We start from the raw sequence: 26,003 nt of genomic DNA on the forward strand, positions 1-26,003 counted from the left end.
ACTTAACCATTTCTGTTTCAGTAAATTAAAACAAAATCAATCCAAAAACTGAGGACGACTGTACTGTACATTACAGGATAAAAAGTTTGCTTTGTTGACCTCTGATAATTTCTGCACTTGAGGCAACCAAAATTAGCTTGTGAAAGGCATTGGCAGTAAAACTATCATAAAGGGAACACAAATAAGGTTCAACAACATAACTCTCAGTGTGACGTCGTGTAGCGCGGTCGACTAAAAGGATGAGAAAGTTGTTGAAATTTTGTAACCTTTTCTTGTTCTCTTTATGATATTTATGTTATCCTTAAAGTTATCTGAGATAGTTATTATGCCTTAAAATTATCTGAGATAGTTATTATGCCTTAAAATTATCTGAGGTAGTTATTATTGCTAAATATAGATAAAATAAATTTAATACATACTAAAGGTTGGTTGAGTGACCATTTGACTTTTCCTGTCAGCCAATCAGCTGTCTTGTTACAAAAAGGCTCTAGGCTTTATTTGCAAAGTTGAAATGAAGAGACTATTGTTTAAGCAATGTCATCACTGACCTTTGACCCAGTGACCCTATTATTCCGTTTCTCACACCAACAATGGGAGCCGAGGTCAATGTTTTAGGAAGTGACCTTGATCTTTCACCTGGTGACCCCAGTATGTAAAGGGCTCTTCCTCTCCCTAGACCTTAAGAACAAGTTACCTGCACAATATTGTTTCTATTGAACAAGTGGACGGGTCAAGACAGAGGCATAACATCGTCCTCTACGTGGCAGCTAAAACTAAACAATGAAACCAACAACAACTTTTATAACTCAACAATCCTGTAGCCACAACATACATCATCTTACCTTCATTTTATATTTGTCAACAAGTTTCTTTTCTCCAACAGACTTGGCAATAGAGAGAGATCGTTCGTCCAGTAGTCGGCTGTAGTTCTTCACCAGTACGTCTAAGGTGTGTGGGTTCTTTAAGAATGGCACTTTGGTCACATCAAGTCCATCCTCACCATAGGCAAACTGTAAAGGTGTCCAAGGGAGTGGAAAATACCAGTCTTTGCTGTAACACACAGCTTCATTCATGCCCATATCCTATAGATTTTTAATTTTTAACTACTATGTTTTTTTAATCAAACTTTTAGATAAAATACTGTATTCTGAATTTTTATAGTAAAGAAATGGAGATTTTAACTTAATTAGAACAGCATTTATGGACTCCGGTAGTTTAGACTCAAGGAAAACTTCCCCAGCACCCAGAAACGTTCTGGGTAAGTGGGCTAGTGTGCGTCTGCACAAGATGTCTACTTTAGACACTCGGAAACCTTTCCCAGTAACCGGAAAAGATTCCGAGGACAAAGGAATTTTTCCCGGTGTGAGAAAGTCGTTTCGTGAGCCGGAAATCTCTCATCCCCGAAAGTGCTCTGCACCAATTGTTCTGGCTAACGGGGATATCACTGTATTAGTTAAGTAGAGGTATATATCCTTACCTGCAGCACAAGACCATCAATATTTCTAACAGTCATGTCGTACTTCACATTAATCCCCTCCAGATGCTTGATGAGACACCGCTGTAGGTAGCCACTGTCAGCAGTCTTTACAGCTGTGTGTTGTAAACTCTGATGAAGAAGAAAAGTTGTGTGAGTCTCTGTATCACCCTAGACTAATGTATAGATCATTACTAATATTATTATGGACAGGATGTTGCTTGGTGGCTACGGTGGAAGGAAGTCTACACTGAGTACTGTAGGTGAGTACAGGTATCAATAACTGTACAGGGTGTCTCATAGGTCATACACCATACTGCATATAGGACACACTGTACAGTATGGTAGACAACTTATGAGACACCCTGTACACCAAGAGACAACCAACTGATAATAAGACACAATGTCAGAGACAAAAACCTAAACTTATGCTATAAGAGAAGTATGAGTGTAATGAACAAGTGATGTTAATAAACCTGACATAACTTACATCTGGCCCCACAATGATGTACTGTATGAGTGTAATGAACAAGTGATGTTAATAAACCTGACATAACTTACATCTAGCCCCACAATGATGTACAGTATGAGTGTAATGAACAAGTGATGTTAATAAACCTGACATAACTTACATCTAGCCCACAATGATGTACTGTATGAGTGTAATGAACAAGTGATGTTAATAAACCTGACATAACTTACATCTGGCCCACAATGATGTACTGTATGAGTGTAATGAACAAGTGATGTTAATAAACCTGACATAACTTACATCTGGCCCCACAATGATGTACTGTATGAGTGTAATGAACAAGTGATGTTAATAAACCTGACATAACTTACATCTGGCCCCACAATGATGTACTGTATGAGTGTAATGAACAAGTGATGTTAATAAACCTGACATAACTTACATCTGGCCCACAATGATGTACTGTATGAGTGTAATGAACAAGTGATGTTAATAAACCTGACATAACTTACATCTGGCCCCACAATGATGTACTGTATGAGTGTAATGAACAAGTGATGTTAATAAACCTGACATAACTTACATCTGGCCCAACAATGATGTACTGTATGAGTGTAATGAACAAGTGATGTTAATAAACCTGACATAACTTACATCTGGCCCCACAATGATGTACTGTATGAGTGTAATGAACAAGTGATGTTAATAAACCTGACATAACTTACATCTGGCCCACAATGATGTACTGTATGAGTGTAATGAACAAGTGATGTTAATAAACCTGACATAACTTACATCTGGCCCAACAATGATGTACTGTATGAGTGTAATGAACAAGTGATGTTAATAAACCTGACATAACTTACATCTGGCCCCACAATGATGTACTGTATGAGTGTAATGAACAAGTGATGTTAATAAACCTGACATAACTTACATCTAGCCCACAATGATGTACAGTATGAGTGTAATGAACAAGTGATGTTAATAAACCTGACATAACTTACATCTGGCCCAACAATGATGTACTGTATGAGTGTAATGAACAAGTGATGTTAATAAACCTGACATAACTTACATCTGGCCCCACAATGATGTACTGTATGAGAGTAATGAACAAGTGATGTTAATAAACCTGACATAACTTACATCTGGCCCAACAATGATGTACTGTATGAGTGTAATGAACAAGTGATGTTAATAAACCTGACATAACTTACATCTGGCCCCACAATGATGTACAGTATGAGTGTAATGAACAAGTGATGTTAATAAACCTGACATAACTTACATCTGGCCCCACAATGATGTACTGTAATGAACAAGTGATGTGTAATGAACAAGTGATGTTAATAAACCTGGCCCCACAATGATGTACTGTATGGTGTAATGAACAAGTGATGTTAATAAACCTGACATAACTTACATCTGGCCCCACAATGATGTACTGTATGAGAGTAATGAACAAGTGATGTTAATAAACCTGACATAACTTACATCTGGCCCAACAATGATGTACTGTATGAGTGTAATGAACAAGTGATGTTAATAAACCTGACATAACTTACATCTGGCCCAACAATGATGTACTGTATGAGTGTAATGAACAAGTGATGTTAATAAACCTGACATAACTTACATCTGGCCCCACAATGATGTACTGTATGAGTGTAATGAACAAGTGATGTTAATAAACCTGACATAACTTACATCTCGCCCCACAATGATGTACTGTATGAGTGTAATGAACAAGTGATGTTAATAAACCTGACATAACTTACATCTCGCCCCACAATGCACAGGAAGAAATATGACTGAGGGTTGATACCGGTCATGAAGCGGTTGGGAATGTAGCCTCCTGAGCGTGGGTTGGGATCATAAGCTTTAAAAGATGGCAGAGTCTTGCCAGTAATGCTCAGAGGCATCCTCTTACCATCAATAGCTACGGACCCAAATAATGAAGCCATTTGGTTCATGTTCACCTGCAAATAAAAAAATACTAATGATATATAATCTAGTTTATTTTAATTATTAGTGGAAACCTTGCAAACAAATGACAGGAGTTTAACCTACTTCTTGAGATGTGACCATTGAGATGTGACCTTCCTCACCATCTATTTATTACCCCATATTGGTGTTGGACAAGACAGACAAATCTATTTGGCTCAGAATTTTACAAAGTCTGGACCACAGCTCCTTATCATAACAATCACATATCATAATAACAATTTATAATTAATGCATTTACATCATCAAAAAAGGTTATAATAATGTGAGTAATTCTTTGTACAGTATGTTGGTCTCTCATTATCGACCTAAACATACTGTATCTATTACAAACACAGCCAGATTATGGATGGTTCTTACATTAATATATTGTATTAATTTAGTAAATTTCAAATAACTTGGACGACTTGTATACAATCTTGGTATAAACTTGCATCTCTTTTCCTTCATTACTACTGTACTGTACACTCTGGAATAACACAATAATAACTGTATATACACCTTAGCTCTACCATCATGTTAAGGCTCACCTTAGAACCCTTAGCTCTACCATCATGTTAAGGCTCACCTTAGAGCCCTTAGCTCTACCATCATGTTAAGGCTCACCTTAGAGCCCTTAGCTCTACCATCATGTTAAGGCTCACCTTAGAGCCCTTAGCTCTACCATCATGTTAAGGCTCACCTTAGAACCCTTAGCTCTACCATCATGTTAAGGCTCACCTTAGAGCCCTTAGCTCTACCATCATGTTAAGGCTCACCTTAGAGCCCTTAGCTCCAGTATCCACCATCATCCTCATGTGGTTGTCTAAGCCTCGCCGCAACAACCCACGTTCATTATCTCTGAGGACAACAAATATTAATAACCCATGTGTACTATATTAACAACTGTGTACTGTACTATATTAACAACTGTGTACTGTACTATATTAACAACTGTGTACTGTACTATATTAACAAGTGTGTACTATACAGGGTGTTTCAGAAATGTTTCATAATTCTTGGAGTGTATTCCTGAAACATACATAAAAATAAATTACTTCATGGCCATAGTGTCAATTCTCCATAGTACTGGAATTATAACACAAAATTGGGGAGGTGAGGACTGCAACAAGTCTATGGACATAAAACATAAAATATCAAGACCCATTTAAAACAAGTAGTAACAGTCAAATGGGTCTGTTGACACTTCATATACAGTGACATGTACAGTTGCCAGCAAAAGTTCTTCCACAGTGGGAGGACTTTTGCTGGCAACTGTACATCTCATCAAACTTTGCCAATGATGCTTGAGGATGTGTCCATCATGATATGTCAACAACTATCGTACATGCATAACGGGGTTCCAGCTATTTTGCTTGAGTAACAACAGAACTCCTAAATGTTGGGTATCCTTAGTTAGGTAAAGTTAGCATTAGGGTATTGTATCATAAGTTAAAATAAGCTGGGGTTAATCTTAAGGTTAGGTTACGTTAGCATTAGGGTATTGTATTATAAGTTAAAATAAGGTGGGGATAATCTTGAGGTGAGATTAGGTTAGCATTAAGGTTGTTGATTTCATGTTAAAATAAGCTGGGGGTTAATCTTAAGGTTAGATTAAGGTTGTTGATTTCATGTTAAAATAAGCTGGGGGTTAATCTTAAGGTTAGATTACGTTAGCATTAGGATGGTTAATCTCAAGGTAAAATAAGCTGAGGGGAGGGGAGGGGGGGGGGGCTAATTTAGTAGCTCCCCAAAATGGCTCAGCTACTGAAACACACAAGTTAACAATATTTACCCGGTGACCTGAGAGGTGGTGGGCGCCAGGACGGACGTGTATGCAGCATCAATGGCCGCCATCTCCACTTCACTATGGGACATGTGCAACTTCTCAAAGTAATCTTGGAAACTTTCCTCGGTGATGTTCAGTTTGCGACTCACCTCACTAGAAGCATTCTGTGTATAAGGTGAGCAGATTAGTCGGTCTATCACGGTACATTAACCCACCGTGTACAGTTCCCTTCCGAGGTGAATAAAATTTTCATCTGGCATTTGATAAATAAAATATTAAAAGAGGCATCCCGTAGTGAAGGGATTAAAGGCATGAAATACTAATGATACACAGTCCAGGTCTCATGCTACGACAGCCATCACTGAACATATGAAAGTGTAACAGTGCTTAAAGTCCTCACTCAAGTCTGATATATCACTGACCTATACTGTACATGATCAACAATACTACAAGACTCACTCATCATTTAACCACTTTAGTCTATTCTTTGTTCCTTTATTATGACCTCTAGTGTCCAAGGTTAGTACAGAAGGCTCAATATACTGTATCATACACGGCTGGTCAATATACTGTATCATACACGGCTGGTCAATATACTGTATCATACACGGCTGGTCAATATACTGTATCATGCGCGGCTGGTCAATATACTGTATAATACGCAGCTGGTCAATATACTGTAACGGCTGTAACAAGTGAACCAACACAAGATAAAGACGCCCTTATACCTGTACCAGACGATGGAGGGCAGCTCTACGCCTGGCACTAACATGTGATGGTGTGGCAAACTCCTTGACACTGATGGTGTGACCGGTCCACTTGAGGTAGTACACACACAGACGGTTGATGGCAGTTAAGAGCTTTGAAGAGACACCACCGCCATATAACTGTTAAACGAGGTGGTTATATTGTACATGTATTTATAACAATGAGAATATTATCTGTTAGCCATCCTGACCCACCTACCCACCCTGCTGACCCACCCTGGAGCAGAAACAATATCACTAGTACAGTAACACCTTAACTCAAAGGAATTCAATCTATCAGAGCACCATCCTCATATCTGAGGGTTGGCCACCACAGTCCTCCACTCTAATAAATGTTCTTGGGCTGTGTTTACTAATCCTCTATGGTTATGTATCTCTCTCTGGGGACAAGTAGGTTTTAATTATATTCATCCATCCCCAGTCTCTGCCTACCTGGACAGCCTACCCTCAACTCTGCCTATTAATATTTCTATTATTATCACCTCTGATCAAAGTAGGTCTCATTTTTCTTATGCACTATAAAAACAGCTATATTTTCTGCCTTCACAAACTCCACTGACAGTCAAACCTACAGGGCAAGTGATGTCACCCACACTAAGAATGATGTAAAACAACACTGTTTTTTGCTGTCAAGAACAACAAGTAAACAATATAACCCTTTTACATTATAACACTCATCAAGGCCCCAGAACAGTTATGACACACACCATGGCCCCTGTATAACACATAACTTACATCATAACACACGTGTATTAAACCATGACTGGTGGAGCCAATAGCACTTTTATCTATAACTCCTGAAAGAAGTTCTCCATCACGCATCACAAAGTCAGAATCTGTCATAGCCTCACGCTTCTTCTCTGGGGGGCCGCCAGCCTTCCATGCTCGCTCTTCATTAGTCTGCCACAACTGGAAAGAATGTAATATTTACACAGTTGAAGAGAACATTCATTTTCATAGATTATTATTACAGTATTCCCTTAAAGCTCGCTGGGGTTAGGTATAATGGACCCCTTGAGAGAGTAAAATCTGCGAGTTTTTCAGTCCCAGGAGTGTGCAAAATACATATATAAATAGCTATATGCACATGTATAACAACATTATGTATGTACAAGACAATATAATAAATATGAAATAACATAAATAAATAAACATAAACATGAAATAATACTGTATGGACATTATAGGTCGACAGTGATAGTTGTGGTAGTGAGAACATAATACCTCTGACATGTGAGGTGATCTGGTGCACAGGATGTAAACAATCCCTGTACTGGACAGTTCCTAGTGAACATGCCCGGTACAGTACTCATAAATATTTGTAATGTGTATACAGTAGGTACCTATATGTATAATTATAGCCTTTTGCATTAAATTAGGTAAATTTTATTAATAATACCAACAAATGTTTGATATTAGGTCCATAAAGTGATACTGAGAAACATGATAGCATGTAGCCAGTGATTTGGCTTTGTCAGTACAGTAGGCTATTAAATCTGAAAAAAAAACCGTGTTAATTATAGGGTGCATCTTATGACCTGGAAAATCTGGTGCTCTGTAGTGTTGACTCCTCTTGATCCCCGGCACACAGCCTCAGATTTATTTTATTTATTTTCAGTGGCAATCCGTGAGTTTCCGAGGGACGCAATCTTTAAACCGCGAACTTTAAGGGAATACTGTACAAATATTTACACGTATTGAGGAATAACGGGAGTTCAATAATGATTCATACTCTGGATCACCTGAGGATTTTACTGCAGCTTATGATTAAATACCTTAATGCTTCTTGGTTATTAAGTTAGGTTAGGTTAGTTTAGGTTAGGTTTTAAAAACAAAAAGAAAATTTATTTTTAAAGCTATTTATACATGGCAACGTGTTCGGGGTGAGCGCTGACTTTACATCTTAGCTGACCACCGATTAATTACCTGGTTTGTGTGTTTTAGGAGGTGGGGGAGGGTTGGACCCAGCAAAGTTGCTGGTTAACAATTCAAGGCCACCAGTCTGTGCGGCTCATAAGTGGCGTGAATTGTACAGTCACGGTCAAAAGTGTTGATACCTCACCTGCTGTGCCACGAACCCTAAGATTCAGACACCAATACATTATTCTGTCCATAAAGGCTTTGGGTTCATGAGTCTGAATTTTGGGGTTGGTGGTTGAGGAGGAGAGGTGACAGGACTGTACACACATGGAAGCAAGATTACTGGCTCACAACTAAAGGTGAGCCAGCAAGTGGTATCCTTATGTTGAGAATAATCATTATAATAAAAGAATAATGTAGTGAATTTGTTGGTGATAAAATAAACAAAGATGATAATGAGGAAACAAGTAAAAAATAAATAACCGAGAATAAAAGGGACTTACATCTGCCTTGACTGATGTCTTGAACGTAAAAGATGGTCTGGCCTTGTTCTCAGGGATAATGTTCAGGAGGAGGCTAGAAATGACCTGTTTGCCAGACCACAGTTTCTTTGGTTTTATAATGGCCGGCGGCAGCAATTTAATCCTCTCGCTTTGGTCGGACAATCCCGTATAAATCAACTGTTGGTAATCCTCACGAGCAAAAAACTTTCCGCGCATGGTGAGCATGACGCTGGCCACCACACAGTCCTGGATGAGACCTGCCAGTGGGGACCCGTCTTTAGGGGTGAGATACTGATTGTGCGTTGTGACCAGATGCTGGGCCTCACTCCTGGCTATCTCATTCTGTGGGAAGTGCAAGTTTAACTCATCGCCGTCAAAATCTGCATTGTAAGCCTTGCAATTAGCATACGGCATACGGAAAACTCTATCATTCAGCATTATCCGGGCACGGTGAGCCTGTATGCTGGGACGGTGAAGAGTCGGCTGCCGGTTCATCAAGACAAAATCGCCATTCTGTAAGTGTCGGTAAACTATTTTGGTCGCGTTCACTTTCCTCACGTGAGACTCTGTCGGCGTGAGCAGCTTGTTGGCCACGGCATTACGTTGTTTCTCGTCGGTTGAACTAAGACGCTTCTTCTTCCCCTCTTCGTCTTCAACCATCACCGCTCCCGGGTAAACCTCAGGACCGTTCTTCACCTGATGAGAATAAAAATAATTATGTGTAAACTGTACCATATATTATATTATTATTGTCCCACCACAATACTACAGGGCCTTTACACATACAGTACAGCAGGTTATTTCATCAACTGGGAAAATATTTAATTAATACAGTGGTTCCTCAGTTAACGAACGCCTCGGTTAACAAAATTTCGGTTAATGAATTACCTTCCATAAGAATATTCAATTCGGTTAACGAATTCCTTACGAATTCCTCTCAACATGTTTTGGTTGGCTCATCAGCTGGAATATTAGCCCGCCAATACAGTAATCGGTTCTAGGGCTTAAATTCGTTCCCATTTGAGAAAATATCAAGAAGGTTGTACTATTCAATAATTTTCCAAGTTTTATATTAAAATTTTTACTCATTTTAACAATTATTTAACATAATTGAAGTACAGGAAACTAGTTTCTAGTGCGCCAAACAGCCACTTGACTCACCCAGCATGGCGTCAGTTTGTATCTCTGGTCAGTGGAGGTAACATCTTGCTTGTGACTCTCTTGAACATAAACTATTTTTACGTTTTTACAGTACAATTATTGGTCATTCTGAAATTTATTTTACATATTGACAATATATAGTGCAGTGCAGTGTTGATTTAAAGAAAATAATCTTGAATTACACCAAGTGAACTTAAAATTTTATGGGTGAAATGACGGCATCAAGCATGGGGTGATTTCTCTTCCACCCCCACTTCCTTCTCTTCTCCCCTCTCCTCCACCCCCACTTGTAATTCCCATCATCATCATCATCAACCAGGAGCCTTGTACATGCACACCTCAAAGTAAGTGTACTTTACTGCATTTATTTTTACTTTGTATGTAATTTTTGGTGAGCTGGAACCAATTACCCAAAATCCCATTGAAACAATGGTTTTGGTTAACGAACGACCTTCTGGAACGAAATGTGTTCGTTAACCGAGGGACCACTGTATTTGAAAAGCATAACTTTAAAATGACAAACTGTATGAAAATGGAAGTACGGGACTGAGTCAAGAGAAGTGTCCCTGTCAACAAGAGCTCTGTTTGCTTATTAAGAAGTAATTCATAGAAAATGGCCACATCACCGTGTTAAGTTAATAAGTGGTCAAGCTTAAGTGAATATGTGGTCGTGTTAAGTAAGCAAGAGTTTATCAAAGTTAACTCAGAATGAATAATATCTTAATCTTTACTTGTAGATGTACAATAACTACCAACACATTGTTAAGACACAAAGATACTCACAAGCTGCCTCAGTTTCTCAACATTCCACTGAGTGACAGGAACTGGGTAAGAGAGACGCTTGGCAAAATCCATGGGTACCCCGACCTCATCAACGGCAAGGAGTGGGTCGGGGGCAGCCACGGACCGGGCAGAGTAATTCACACGCTTACCCATGAGGTTACGTCGAAAGAGACCGTGTTTTTTCTCTATTACCTTGGAGAGAAAAGTATTAGTGGATAAGATTCAATAATGTTTTATAACTGAAAGCCATTATCTTGTCATCCAACTCACATATTCTGTAAACACTCCTAACCTAATCAAAACTCCTTACTGTAGTCCAGACAGTAGTGTAAGTTCCTAAAGCACCTCATTATAAATAATCAAAATGATGCTTAGACTCAACATAAACAACTGACCATTTTTGTTTTTAGCAAAAGATGAGAACAAACATTTTCAGTGAATTGTATCATGTGTGAGCACTGTATCACAAGTGGTTCAGTGCTCACATTGTATTAATGAACTCGCCTGTGTACAGTAAGACCAACCTGCCTGAGTCCCCTGAGACTGTTCTTCATGGTGGGGTTTAAGTTAGTATCAAAGAGGTTGTCAACACTTGCTTGCATGTTGTGCCACGTACCCTGCATCTTTTCTATGGGCGTGTTCCCGGGTATTTGTGATAGAATGTACTCGATAGTTTCTGGCAACTCTGAGATGCTTCCGTTAACAATTGAGATGAGGAAAGTAAGAACCCTGGACATTCTTACCACATTCTGCGGATAAAATATTTTTTGTTTATATCTAAACAATACTGTGCGGTGAAACCTCCATATAACGTACTTTCACCTCTGTATAGTTCGTTAAATAGTGGTTTCACAGTACAGTACCACAATGGAGACTCTTACGGTGAATCTCAATAGATTAAAACACTTTGTGGATGATGTAAACACTAGAAACAGGTCAGCTTACCATTCCTTAACTCTCTCATTTTGAAAAACAAATTACTCTAACTGTCCAATATACTGATGACAATAATTACATACACCAATAAGCACTACACTACCCTACACAACACTACACTACACAACACTACACTACACAATACTACACTACACTACAATATTGCAGTACAAACTTTCTTCTGCAAGATACTTACCAAATATAGTAAAAGTGATACTGAGGGGAAGAGGAAGACTTGTGGTCACAACAATGTTCAAGTAACCACAAACATTAAGATATAACTCTGTCCTGGCAGAGTACTACAAGTTATTGGCCACCCCTCAGAGGGGAAGTACCTGGCCATTCCTCCGAGAGGAGGTAACCTGGCCACCCCTCCGGGGGGAGGTAACCTGGCCACCTGGTGGGTAACAATAAGATCCTTACCTTCAACAGAACACTGGTATCATGTTCCACCACCAGACCATCTTGTGTGTTACATGGACGATATTTTGGTGGTATGACGAGGAGTGTGCTGAGGAAGAACATATCAGTTGGGTGTTCCGACTTGGATGATGCCAGTATAGGATACAAACACTTGAGAAGACCTTCTTCTCGAGCCCAACACTTCCTTAATATGGCTCGTGCCTGCAAATATAAACATCATACTCAGTGAAAATCATACATATAAGTCTAGTTGTGAGGTGTGTATGTAGGAGGCTCCTGGTTGATGGTGATGATGATGGGAATTAGAAGTGGGGGTGGAAGAGAAATCACCCCATGCTTGATGCCATCATTTCACCCATAAAATTTTAAGTTCACTTGGTGTAATTCAAGATTATTTTCTTTAAATCAACACTGCACTGCACTATATATTGTCAATATGTTAAATAAATTTCAGAATGACCAATAATTGTACAGTATTACCCGCTTTACACGGTTTCACTTTCACTTTCCACTTTCCGCGATTTCTCATTATTTCTCATTTACCATTTACGCAGTACCTTGGTTCCGGACTTTCACTTTCTGCGGTGCATCTACTCATACACGCGGTGAAGTATAATTTTTTTATTTTATTTAGCTCATAAAATTCATACAAATTACCCTGCCAGAATATAATTTACACTGCCGGAATTCTTACAATATGATGATCATTTTGAATATAAACATCATGGATTTTGCATTAGACTTACAAATTTTAGATCTAATGTAATAATTTGGTTTACACAAAGCAAATATTTTATCGTTTGTGCAAAATATATGAAGTTTACATTCAAAATATTCCCTGACCTGCAAGGAATCCAGAAATGTCAATTATATTATCCTAACTTTAGTCTGAGGTATTATTTATTACTAAACGTTAAAATCTAGTGTTTCACCCAATCATTTCTCAGAGAGGTAGGGGCCAGTGAGCTGGGAAGAGGGGGGGGGATTTGAGTCCATTATTTGAATGGACATTAACCTGGCGACTGTATTTCTCTTAAATATTAATTGTGTGAGCATACCATCATAAAATTTAGATGTTATTTTTACTACAACATAGGTATTGTGTCGGAAAAAGTGGAGTTTGGGGGTCGGGCCAGTCTCTATTGGAATTAATCCCATATGTTCTGTTGTTCACTTTACGCGGTTTTCACTTTCTGCGGTACCCTGTGGGTTCAATTGACCTGGTAAATCGGGGTACTACTGTATATATATATATATATATATATATATATATATATATATATATATATATATATATATATATATATATATATATATATATATATATATATATATATATATACAGGTTGACAACCCTTTATCCGAAATTCCAAAAACCGAAAAGCTCTGAAAACAGAATGTTTTTTTGTGGAGCAATTTTATTTTTTGTTTTTGTTTTTGTTTTGGTTTTGGGTAACAGCCCACCCGGGCACAGGTCACTGACCCACATCGGGGCCTAGGGGGTGAAAATGTAATAGTACAGGTTGTACCTCTCTAGTCCGGCATTCTGTGGTCCGGAAACTCCCGTGGTCCGGAACGATTTTAGTTTGTCCAATAGGTAGATAGGCAGCTTCTTTTTTTTTCTTTTTTTTTTACTTATCTGAATTATTATTATTACAGGAGTATTAAATTTTTGCCCCTCAGGCCCTAATGTGGGTCAGTGACCTATTCCCGGGTGGGCTAATCCCCTTAAAAAAAAAAGCCGCGGGAAATTAAGGTTTGTTTACATCCGGCAGTTCGGTTGCTCTCTCTCTCTCTCTCTGCTTGTCTATACAGAGTACAACATTTAACCCTTCAATATATATGAGCAGTAAATAAGTGTTGCTTTCATATTCTTATGTAGAGTAATGACGATATATTTTCACATGTGCGCACTTACATACGAGCAGTCTCACTTTTTTTTTACCATTAATGGTTAGCTACTTATATTGTTTCATTTATTAACATTAAATAACATTACAGGTACTTTAAGCAACCATATTCATTTTTTACATTAATTTTACTACAGCTACAACCAGGGTCTTATTTTCTTCCATTTTATATGTAGAACCAATCAGTCACTGGTTTCGTAAGCTTTAACATAAACAATGCCGGCAGCCGTCTCGTCTCCTCTAATATTCCACGTATTATTAATAAATTGTATTGTTAATTTTGCACACACAAACATTAATTCAATAAAAAGAAATTCAGAAACATAAATTAAAATATATATGAACAGTAAATAAGTGTTGCTTTCATATTCTTATGTAAAGTAATGACGATATGTTTTCACGTGTTCGCATGCCCACTTACATACGCGATCTCTTTTTTCTTTACCATTATCGTTAGCTACTTCTATTGTTCCATTTATTTCCATTTATTAACATTAAATAACATTACTTAAAACAACCATATTAATTTTACTACAGCTACAACCAAAGTCTTATTTTCTTCAGTTTTATATGTAGAACCAGTCAGTCACTGGTTTTGTAATCAACAAAAACAATGCTGTGTCATTTCCTCGTGTGTTTTAATATTCTACGTATTATTAATGAATTGTATTGCTCATTTTGCACACATAAACATTAATTCAATAAAAAAGACATTCAGTAATAAACAATAATGAATCTTTTGTACATAAGAGAAATGACGCTGTTTACACGATTATGCCCGTCATCTGCACGTTGGCGGGCCGTTCAAACCCGTCAAAATTCAAGTTTCCGCCGTCAAAATGCAGAGAAAGTGGTGCTAGTGCTTCTAAGCATAAGCACAAGTCACTATCTATCCAGGAAAAGGGTGAATTTCCATGGTCCGGCAATTTCCATGGTCCGGCAATTTCCATGGTCCGGCACCGGTCAGGTCCCGAGGTTGCCGGACTAGAGAGGTACAACCTGTACTACAGCTGGTGAGCAAGCCGAAGCATGTCAAAACATTTTTGTAAGAATTTCGTTAACCGAATTTTTGTTTGTTAACTGAAATGAAGATTCTTATGGAAGGTAATTCGTTAACCGAGGCGTTCGTTAACCGAGGGACCACTTTATGTTAGTAACCACAGAATTTGTCTTATGAATAAAGAGAAAACTGTAAACTGTACAGTACTATAAAGATAAAAACAAGAACAAATAAGTGTAGAAGTATATTATATGTGAAGCAGAGGAGAGGCTCCCTCTCTCCCACAAGATTCCTTTAACACTTCTTTATGCAATATCACCACAATTCTCATAGAATTTAGGATCATCTGGTGCCAGGTTGATAAAATATTATCTTAAAAGAATCCCACGCTAAACACTACGAGTCATTTGTTTACAAAGGGCAAACAGTTGATTGGCTTACCACAATGTCTGTCTTCAACACTTAGTAAATTAGTGCAGTACAGTTGTGTTTTTATCACCACTTAATAAATACTATTGTAGTGTATTCATCACCACTTAATAAAAACTATTGTAGTGTATTCATCACCACTTAATAAATACTATTGTAGTGTATTCATCACCACTTAATAAGTAATATTGTACAGTAGACCCTTGCCATTTGCGAGGGATAGGGTCCAAGAAATGGCGCAAATTGGCAAAACTGCGAATAGCCACTTATATAATACCTTAGTACACTGGTCCCTCGGTTAACGAACACAATTCGTTCCAGAAGGTCGCTCATTAACCGAAAATTTTGTTAACCGAATCCATTGTTTCAATGGGATATTGGGTAATTGGTTCCACCTCACCGAAAAGTACATACAAAGTATAAAAAAAATGCACTAAAGTGCATTTACTTTGAGGTGTGTATGTAGAAGGCTCCTGGTTGATGATGATGGGAATTAGAAGTGGGGGTGGAGGAGAAGGGAGAAGAGAAGGAAGTGGGGATGGAGGAGAAATCACCTTTCAGGGGACCCATGCATGATGACGTCATTTCATCAATAAAATTTTAAGTTCACGAGGTGTAATTCAAGATTATTTTCTTTAAATCACACTGCACTGCACTATATATTATCAATATGTTAACTAAAGTTCAGAATGACCAATAATTTCAATGAAAAATGCAAAAATATTCAAGACACCAACAAAATAGTTGCTCTCTCTTGATTGTAAACAAAGCCAGACTGACACCTGGTGGCCAACCCATGCATCTGATGAGTGCACAACTTACTAGTTCCCTGTACTGCATATATTATCAATATGTTAAATAAATGTTAAAATGACTAATAATTTTAATAGAAAACATGCATAAATATTATAAAGCACAACTTTATTGATATTTACTCCATTGTAAACGAATATACCCCCTCAGCTGATGTTCAAAACAAAACGTGATTTTCGTAAGGATTTCGTTAATCAAATTTTTGTTCGTTAACCGAATTGAAGATTCTTATGGAAGGTATTTCGTTAACCGAAGCGTTTGTTAACCGAGGGACCACTGTACAGTACACTAATATGCAGGTACAGTATGTATGAGAGACTTAAGTCACAATACTGTGCTTACATGTGGGAGCCTGGAGCTTGATGGAGTGGTGTACTGTACATAGGGAGACATCTGGTTACTGAAGCATAGGTGGATCACTGGTGGAAGAGGGTGATGCAGTGGTGGTTGGTGGAGAGGCGGGTGGCTGGGAGGAGGAGGGTGGCTGAGAGGAGGAGGGTGGCTGAGAGGAGGAGGGTGGCTGGGAGGAGGAGGGTGGCTGAGAGGAGGAGGGTGGAGCAGCAATGGAAGTAACTGGTTCTTTCTTGATAAACATGGTCTTTAAACATTTCCTGATAGGGAGACAATGTCCGATTCATTCCTCGGAACATCTTAAGGCTGTGTTCCATGGAAGGGTCCGTGGTCAACAATGAAATCATTCACCATCTTTACCTGACGAAATAGTTCACCAATATTATCCAAGCTCCAACCTTCTTGTTGTAATTCCATAATGTCTTCCTCTTCCTCAGCACTTTTTACCAACTCTTCCAAATCCTCTTCTGTCAGTTCCTCTCCATGCCCATCAATCAGCTCTTCCACGTCTTCAGCAGCCATGTCCACAAACCCCTCACCATCCAACTGATGTGCAACACTCACAATGTCATTCACATCCTTTACTATGGATGCACCAACAACCATTCACTGTCTTTGGTTTAAGTTCATTGAATGCTTCACTGATGTTGGTAATACAGTCCACAATGCTAAACTCCTTCCAACACTTACTAACATCAAGGTCAGGGTCTTCATCCATGGCACTACAGATACAGCCAAGAGAGCGGCGTGTATAATATGTATTGAAGGTGTGTATTACACCCTGATCGAGTGGCTGGATGAGAGCAGTGGTGCTAAGGGGTAGGAACACCACCTCTACACCTGGATGGGTAAACTGTAAATTTTCTGGGTGGTCTGGTGTATTGTCTATCAATAATAACACCTTAAATTCTATGTTCTAGGAAACATGGTAATTTTCCACTTCCGGGACGAAGCATTTATGGTACCAGTCCAGGAATGCTTGCACAGTTACCCATGCCTTTTTGTTGGACTGAGCAGTAAAGCAAGCCAGGCTTGATCATGTGGCCAGCTGCATTGCCACAGATGAGTGTCACTCTGTCATTGGCTGCCTTGAACGCCTCTCCTGCTTGTTTATGATTGTTCTACCAGGCATTTTCTTCCAATACCTGTATAGAACAGATTCATCAGCATTAAACACTTGCTCAGGTCTATAGCCTTTCTCTTCTAATATTTTCTTTAGCTTGGCAGGAAATGCACCTGAGGTTGCAATTCTTCACAAACAAAACACACTGCATAACCCAGCGCCAATACTGTATACGTACACTTAAACCGTTCGAGTGGAATCGTGTTACAGCCAACACGCGTTGACAAAACACGCGTTATAGAAGAACTCACTGTATGACACGGGATGCTGGGTCACAGGTACTGGGCGAGGGCAAACAGAGAGAGAGAGATGAGATGCCACGGGTGTGTGGGGTGACTCATTGTGCTGAGGGAAAAGGCTCGCATGCTCGCCACCCGAGCCACCTGCTGCTTACCGCAAATCGTCGAAATCGCGAAGTGTAAACCCGCAAATGGGAAGGGTCTACTGTATTATGCATCTGCATATACCCAGATTTATTCATTAATCCTTGGTCTAAGTGTACAAGTAGCCAAATTGAGCCTTTACGTATATAACACTCAAAGGTAGTAAATAACATTTTTAAGAAGGTATCTTCATATCAAATACTTCAAAGTATGTTATAGTGACCCCTGTTGTAAGTTAGTCTGTTGAAAGTTCTCACATGAACGCATCTTGAGTCAACAACCTTCTGATACAGCTTATCCTTTATTTTCGAGTCATTTTACAAATTACATACAGCATTATAATTTTTCTCTATTACTGAAGATGTTATATTAATCATGATGAACCATAAGAGGCCAATCATATGAGAATATAATACTGAATCAATAAATAAATAAACCTGACCTACATACTCAGGTGACTTAGTTCTCAGTAGGCCTATAGTAAATCTCATTAGACCACTGTACAGTATTCAGTAAGTGTTGTTCATTTCATAAGATATTTTTTATTAGTCTTCCCCATTTCTTAAAACCTTTTTTAAGTATCTTTGGCGACCAGATCATCTCAAGAGTCAGAAAAAATTGAATTCCGATATACTGAAGTCCAATTTATCAAGGTTTTACTGTATATTGAATACTAATAACAAGTAAAACTGATAATAAACTTATAAGAATAAAGAGTTAAGACTCAAGATTAGACAGTACAGTAGTCACAATATTAAAGTTCTAGATCAACATACTGTACACAACTACATATAAATTAATCACAAGCTGTTAACTGTACAACCCACAAGTGTGACTGAGAAACAGAGTTGTCAACATAGAGCTATTAACAGCATAACAAGTTTTAATAAATAGCAAAGTACAGTATATGTGTAATGAACAAGAGCCTAAATTAATAAGTTAAATTAACAAATGAAAATTAAGACTGTGGCACTAAGCAATGATTCACACCAACTGGTAAGTAGATACTCCTGTCCAGTCCTGGTGAATGTTGGGATCCTGTTGACATCTAGGAAGCTCAGTAGCTCACATAACAGTGGACACAAACCTCTGACACTGACATGGGAGAGGATGAGCAGTTATACATTTACTTGTACCTCTCTGCAGCTACTGTTAAGTGCTCAATATTCTGAATTCGAAAAATTTGTAGATACTCAAGTGCTTCAGCTATGGGAAATGCTCATCACAAAAAGACTGTTTGATAATTTTAGAAAGATAGCTTACTAGAAAGTATCGGTATAGGTATCGGCTTTAGGATGAGCATCGACATCGGTCAGAATTTTGGTAATGGCACGTGTCTCATTATGACCCTCCATGACCCACCATCATATACCAAATATTTATAACAAAAGAATGCATAGACTATTACCTGGTCACAGGTGATGTAAGACTGGCCATCCACCACAAGGCCAGATGACACAGATTCCTCCTCATCATCAGATTTGGACTTTTTCAGCTTCATCTTTATAGTTGCCTTCATAAAGCGTGAGTTTTTAAGGGACAGCTTCATTAGGGGACGTCTACAGAATTTACAGGATAATTTCGCCTTACAATCGTCGAAAAAACTTTTGATGACCTGATCTTGGACGGCTTTAACATTAGAAGTAGAGGTTTCGTGACTGCTTGTTCCTCCTGCAAATTAGCAACTTGGATTAACATATCGGAAGATAAATTAATGAAGCTCATCTGTGATAATGTATACAAGGATGGAGCTCTGTCAAGAAACAAAGTTGTCATGTTGAGACAAAACACTGATTTATCATTCCCAACATTTATTAAGTCACTTAGCCATTTGGTCACCCAGTCTGTTCTCAACACTTTGTTTTATCCTCCAGTGTTAGCACAGTACCGTAGTACCTGCCACCTGGGGACAAGTTTACGGAAAAAATTCACGCCTGAATTCAATTTTGGCTTTTGGAGAGTTCCGGGGACTACATACTTATACCTGCACTGTACATATTTTTTTTTTTGCGGGAATTAGCCCACCCGGGCACAGGTCAAAGAGAAAGAAATTAAAAATAGAGAAGAAAAAGGTTATACTGTGTTAATCTACACCACGAAGATGCCGGAAAACCAGCTTTTTAAAGTGAGACAGATTGTATAAGTATTGAAACACAGAAGAAGGCAGAGCATTCCACAGTTTGGCTGTGTGAGGAAAGAAGGATGTACTATAACGGGTTATTCTAGTGTGACCGACAGCCACAGAGAAACGGCGGAGACCGTGGGCAAGACGAGTGTTACGAGCCCACGGCCTTGCCAGCGGTACACAGGATGCAAAATCCACCGAACATTGCCCGTTAAAGTACCTGTAAAAGAGAGAGAGTGAAGCAACATTGCGGCGAAGAGAAAGGGAAGAGAGATTGTCGACTAAAGGAGGAGAGTTAATAAGACGAAATGCCTTTGATTCCACCCTATCTAATAGTTGGACAGAAGAAGAACCACCCCAGATATGAGAGCAGTACTCCAAGTTAGGATGAATGAATCCCTTATATTCTTGAAGCAACTGCTCAGGAGTGAAGTAGCTACAGCATCCGTACAGCATTCCCAACTTTCGGGAGGCATACATACAAGAGCACAAAATTACCTTTCATCACTTCCTTGCAGTATTTCTTCAGTGTTTCACTAAGGATCTGCATTAACTCCACATTTTCATAGGACTTCAGACTTCCCCTGATGACTCTGTCGTTGATGCCAGTTGATATCTGTCAGAAGTAGCATACAGTATTACTGTCACAGAACCAAGTGGTGCATGTACCAACCTGTCAACTTACTGTTTATCATTGTTTGTATACCAGCACTGTGTAGGTACATTGTACACCAGCACTGTGTAGGTATATTGTATACCAGCACTGTGTAGGCACACTGTATACCAGCACTGTGTAGGTACATTGTACACCAGCACTGTGTAGGCACATTGTACACCAGCACTGTGTAGGTACATTGTTTGTATACCAGCACTGTCTAGAGTCAGTGGTTCACAACACAGCATTGTAAGGGGTGTCATAGATAACATGAGGTCGCTGGAGTCACCTGGGTCTTGTAGCGGTCACACATGAATTTTTTTTTCAGTCCAGGTGTCAAGGACTGAAGGAATACACCTAAAACCTGTATTGTTCAGAATTCTTGGTCTGTTGTGTCACATTGTATAACACCAAAAAAGTGCACCTGTACATAAACCAACATGTACAGTACTGCAACATAGTAACACACATTAATGAGTAAAAAGATACATGAACTGACCTCCTGCGACTCATCTCCATGTGATGTGATTCTAGCCACTGTATCCTTTACATTCAGGGCCTCCTTTGCATACCCTTCATCCAGCAGTTTACTTTGGTATAAGAGCTGTATCACTCGGTAATCTGAAAGCAAAAAGAGATTTTATTACAAACTGTACAAAAACATCTTTATAATTTCATCTACACTACACCGTGTCACCACCACACATGCTACATCAGCCTGTGAGGGCATCTGGGAATGCTCTTGACTCTTGTTGAAATCACATTTATTGTACACCTGTTAACTAAAACTCATTCATACCCTAGACTATATTACAATCAAATTAATGTGACAGCTATGCCCTGCCCCCTCAGCACGACCGGTGAAGTGGAGAGCGTTCAGGAAGTTATGAGTCATAACTACTGGTCGCCAGTCTGACTCCCAGATGAAAGTGAACTCAATTCATTGCTTAATAGAAATTTATAATTAGAAAAATAAAACATAGGCTGTGGGTAATTGAGGTTAGAAAAATAATTTAAAATTTTTCAGATATTATTTGGACATGTAATTATACAGATATCAAATTGTGGACAAGAGATCCTTAATCAGCATGTTCAGGGGCATATATATTGAGATTTGGAAAAATCGGTGAGATTAAGATTATGGTAAGCTTTACCCCTTATACTGTAGAATTTTAGGCCAAAACACCTTTTATGCCAGAGTTGAAATTTATTGTGTCTAACTACTGTACTTAAGTACATCCAGAATAACACATAAACAGCAAAGAGTAACCTTCACAAATCTGGGTTTGCAAAAACCATTGTTAAAAAAAAAAATTGGTTTAATGCTTTTATGTTGGTTTTAATAAGTTTTAAGTAATTGTAGCCCCTTTTATAACCTTTTAATCATAAATATTACAATGAGGATGATTTAAACTCTTTAAACACAAGACAAGCTTTGATCAGGCAGACAGACTCTTCTTAATGCATGGAAAAAACATTGTACTATTATGGTCAAAAGTTTTACAGAATTAATTTAAATACAGTTGAAGAGAGAGAGAGATAGGCAGTGGCTCCCTATATAATACATGATCAGAGGCCAACCATAAGCTGTCACCAGTTATACTGAACAGTGCCAGCTTAGCTCCCTTATAAACAGCCCTGTAATAAAGCTTATTATCACCAGTGTATAACAGTTCACATCCATGTCTAACAAGGGCATAACACACCCCTGTCTAACACCCACATATATTTCAAATGTTTCATTCCCATTTACTCTTACTGTTGCCTTCCTCCCACCCCATAAACTTGTAATGCCTCCCACATTGCTTTTCTCTTCACCCTATCACACGCCTTTTCTGAATCTTCTATAAATCATTAAAATTTTCTTTAAGTAATAAAAACAAACAAAAACTTATTAAAACCGAGATAAAGGACAGAAAAAAAAGAAGAAGTTTTTTGGGGGGTTTAAGCCATTGGTTTAAATCAGCCAACCCTGATATATTTTCTGTGTAATATTTTAATTATTAAACTGATCAATCCACTAATTTTCACTTCCTCACTTTCGAACATTATTTCAGATGACAAAAGAACAATTAGTTTACAGAAATATAAAGAAAAAGAAGATTGATCGATTAGTTCGGTAAAATCTAGAGTTGCCGCCTGTGGCCATTTGATACCAAAAATTAAGCTCATTATTTAAAACTATGACACGGTAAATAAAATGAAACTCATAATTTAAAACTACAGTATTATACATAAAATAAGATCATATTAAGTTTAAATATCAAAGTTAAAATACAGTGATCCCTCGGTTAACAAACAATTCGTTCCAGAAGGTCGTTCGTTAACCGAAAATTTTGTTCACCGAAACCATTGTTTCAATGGGATTTTGGGTAATTGGCTCCAGCTCACCAAAAATTACATACAAAGTAAAAAAAAAAAAAAAATGCAGTACAGTACACTTACTTTGAGGTGTGTATGTAGAAGGCTCCTGGATGATGATGATGGGAATTAGAAGTGGGGGTGGACGAGAAGGGAGAAGAGAAGGAAGTGGGGGTGGAAGAAAAGTCACCCCATGCTTCATTCTGCCATTTCACCCATAAAATTTTAAGTTCACTAGGTGTAATTCAAGATTATTTTCTTTAAATCAACACTGCACTGCACTATATATTGTCAATATGTAAAATAAATTTCAGAATGACCAATAATTGTACTGTAAAAATGTAAAAATAGTTTATGTTCAAGAGAGTCACAAGCAAGATGTTACCTCCACTGACCAGAGATACAAACTGACGCCATGCTGGGTGAGTCAAGTGGCTGTTTGGCGCACTAGAATTTAGTTTCCTGTACTTCAATTATGTTAAATAATTGCTAAAATGACTAAAAATATTAATATAAGACTTGGAAAATTATTGAATAGTAAAACCTTCTTGATATTTACTCAAATGGTAACGAATTTAAGCCCTAAAACCGATTACTGTATTGGCAGACTAATACTACAGATGGTGAGCAGGCGAAAACATGTTGGGAAAAATTCGTAAGGAATTTGTTAACCGAATTGAATATTCTTATGGAAGGTAATTCGTTAACCGACATTTCGTTAACCAGCGGGATCACCGTACTGTAATATGAAATCCTGTACCCTGTATTTATTTAAAAATCACAAGCAGTCAAACACTTCTATTACAACTAAAAGTTTGAGAAGTTCACCATCAGGTACCAAACTTCTCTCACTGAGCACCTCTGAGATGGTGAAGGAGCCATCCACCTGCCGGCACTCAGTCAGAAAACAAGTCCTCAAGTCCCCATGACTGGCACACTCTGACAGTCAGTGGCACCAGGCAGTTATCACAATAGATCAGTGCTCCTAAGGAAGCTGTGGGTGAGGCGAGTGTGGCCAACACTTGCCATAAAAACACAACAAAAAATAACACTTGACTCAAGAAAATACTTTAAACAGTTAAAGTAATAATAGCAGTAAAACCTAATTTTTTCCAGCTTCAGAAACAAAACTACAAGACATTTCCAGGTGGTCCACATCGGTAGACACCCTGGAACTTACACCAGCGCTGCCCCCATCCCCTACCCATCTTCCTCACACACCCACGAAACTTGGTGTATACTGCCAAATCGGGATGCCCCGCCCCGCTCCCCAAGACTGGTACCTAGAGCTGCCCTTGAAACTCATGGAAGCAGCATTACTACACCCACCAGCCCTACCAATAACGAAAGCACAGTAGTACTCATTATATACTGTGTGTTTTCTTCTACAGTATTTTGCATGTTCAGTATGACAACAAATATATAAGGCACAAGGTCCTCATTTTCTTTTGCATTGTAGAGCAAGAAACACATCCAGTACAGTAGAGGTAACCACAAACATGTGATACAGCTAAGGGTTATTTTCTTGATCCCAACCAAGTGTGAAGGAAAGAGAAGAGTGACACAGCAAAGACAATTGTTACAAACCAACACAAAACATTCTGCAGGATACATAAACCCTTCTGTTTTACATTTAATACTGAACATACACTACACTATACCTGGAGCTTGGAACCTGAAGCAGTGATTACATATTCCATAGAGGAGTTTGCTCAGCACACCATAGAAGAAGGGGTTATAAACAGGTAAGGGCATCTCTATGTGTCCACAATGACCCAGACACCTGAGCCCATCTTGTCCACAAGTTTCACAGACATCTCGTTCACGTGTTGACATGGGTCCTTGAGGGTGAGAAATATGGTCGTTAGATAATGAATTACATAGACTTGTGTTAGTATTTACAGTCATCTACACTCTTGTCACCATCATCTACACAGGTCATCACCATCATCCACAGTCATAACCATCATCCACACAGTCATCACCATCATCCACACAGTCATCATCATCCACACGGCTGTCACTATCAATATCTTACCCATGCGTAGGTCATATAAGCCATCAGCAGCAAAGTGTCCCAGCTCGTTAATGGATTCATCATTGGTTAACTTCACCACAGATATCTGCTGAACTTCCTTATCTGTGTACACACGGAACAGGAGGTCCTTGACACAGGTAAAGCCTACTTGCCCGTAGCTGCCCATCTTCCGGCCTCTGAAAAATATACAACTTTTAACATTATAATTCATGAACAACAAAAATTATACAAGGAATTCTTAATGAAGCACCACGGGAAATAACATTCAGGCAGCCTAGATTGGTCTAAAAGGTGATCTTAACAGTGTACATCAGTCTAACAGGTGATCTTAACAGTGTACATCAGTCTAACAGGTGATCTTAACAGTGTACGTCAGTCTATGGTTGTCTGATGTATCCCACAGTCAAACTCTTGCATCATAACACTCTCAGCCGCCACTGTACAAGTTTGTTTGCTCACACACTTCTGTTCTTACATAAGATCTGTGTTGTACAGTACTGTACACAACTGTAGTACCCTCATAAAACCATTCAAGAACACCATTAAAACAGTGTTAAGACATAAAAAGTGATTATAGTTATGTATACTGCACTGTACATTCAGTAAGTTTGAAAGTACTACAGATGGATGTCAAATCTGCATCTGCAGAGTATCTGCCAAA

General features: G+C 38.5%; 1 protein-coding gene across 2 annotated transcripts in view; it reads right to left on the minus strand.

Moving 5' to 3' along the window:
* Positions 1-26,003, minus strand: part of LOC121875511 (DNA-directed RNA polymerase I subunit RPA1-like) — a 44,213-nt gene that overhangs the window by 15,037 nt on the left and 3,173 nt on the right. For both annotated transcript variants that reach the window (XM_042380077.1, XM_042380078.1), the window contains exons 2-17: positions 25,343-25,518; positions 24,966-25,145; positions 21,443-21,564; positions 20,787-20,904; positions 19,572-19,834; positions 12,155-12,355; positions 11,320-11,544; positions 10,796-10,987; positions 8,852-9,547; positions 7,224-7,397; positions 6,450-6,608; positions 5,728-5,885; positions 4,712-4,793; positions 3,728-3,928; positions 1,478-1,606; positions 843-1,010 (exon numbers count right to left, since the gene is read on the minus strand). In XM_042380077.1, coding sequence (XP_042236011.1) covers positions 843-1,010; positions 1,478-1,606; positions 3,728-3,928; positions 4,712-4,793; positions 5,728-5,885; positions 6,450-6,608; positions 7,224-7,397; positions 8,852-9,547; positions 10,796-10,987; positions 11,320-11,544; positions 12,155-12,355; positions 19,572-19,834; positions 20,787-20,904; positions 21,443-21,564; positions 24,966-25,145; positions 25,343-25,508 — 3,234 coding nt within the window. In that variant the 5' untranslated portion in view covers positions 25,509-25,518. The remainder of the gene's footprint in view (positions 1-842; positions 1,011-1,477; positions 1,607-3,727; positions 3,929-4,711; positions 4,794-5,727; positions 5,886-6,449; positions 6,609-7,223; positions 7,398-8,851; positions 9,548-10,795; positions 10,988-11,319; positions 11,545-12,154; positions 12,356-19,571; positions 19,835-20,786; positions 20,905-21,442; positions 21,565-24,965; positions 25,146-25,342; positions 25,519-26,003) is intronic.

This window comes from Homarus americanus, unplaced genomic scaffold (assembly GCF_018991925.1).
Source record: "Homarus americanus isolate GMGI-L3 unplaced genomic scaffold, GMGI_Hamer_2.0 scaffold28257, whole genome shotgun sequence".
NCBI classification, from domain to species: Eukaryota; Metazoa; Arthropoda; class Malacostraca; order Decapoda; family Nephropidae; genus Homarus; species Homarus americanus.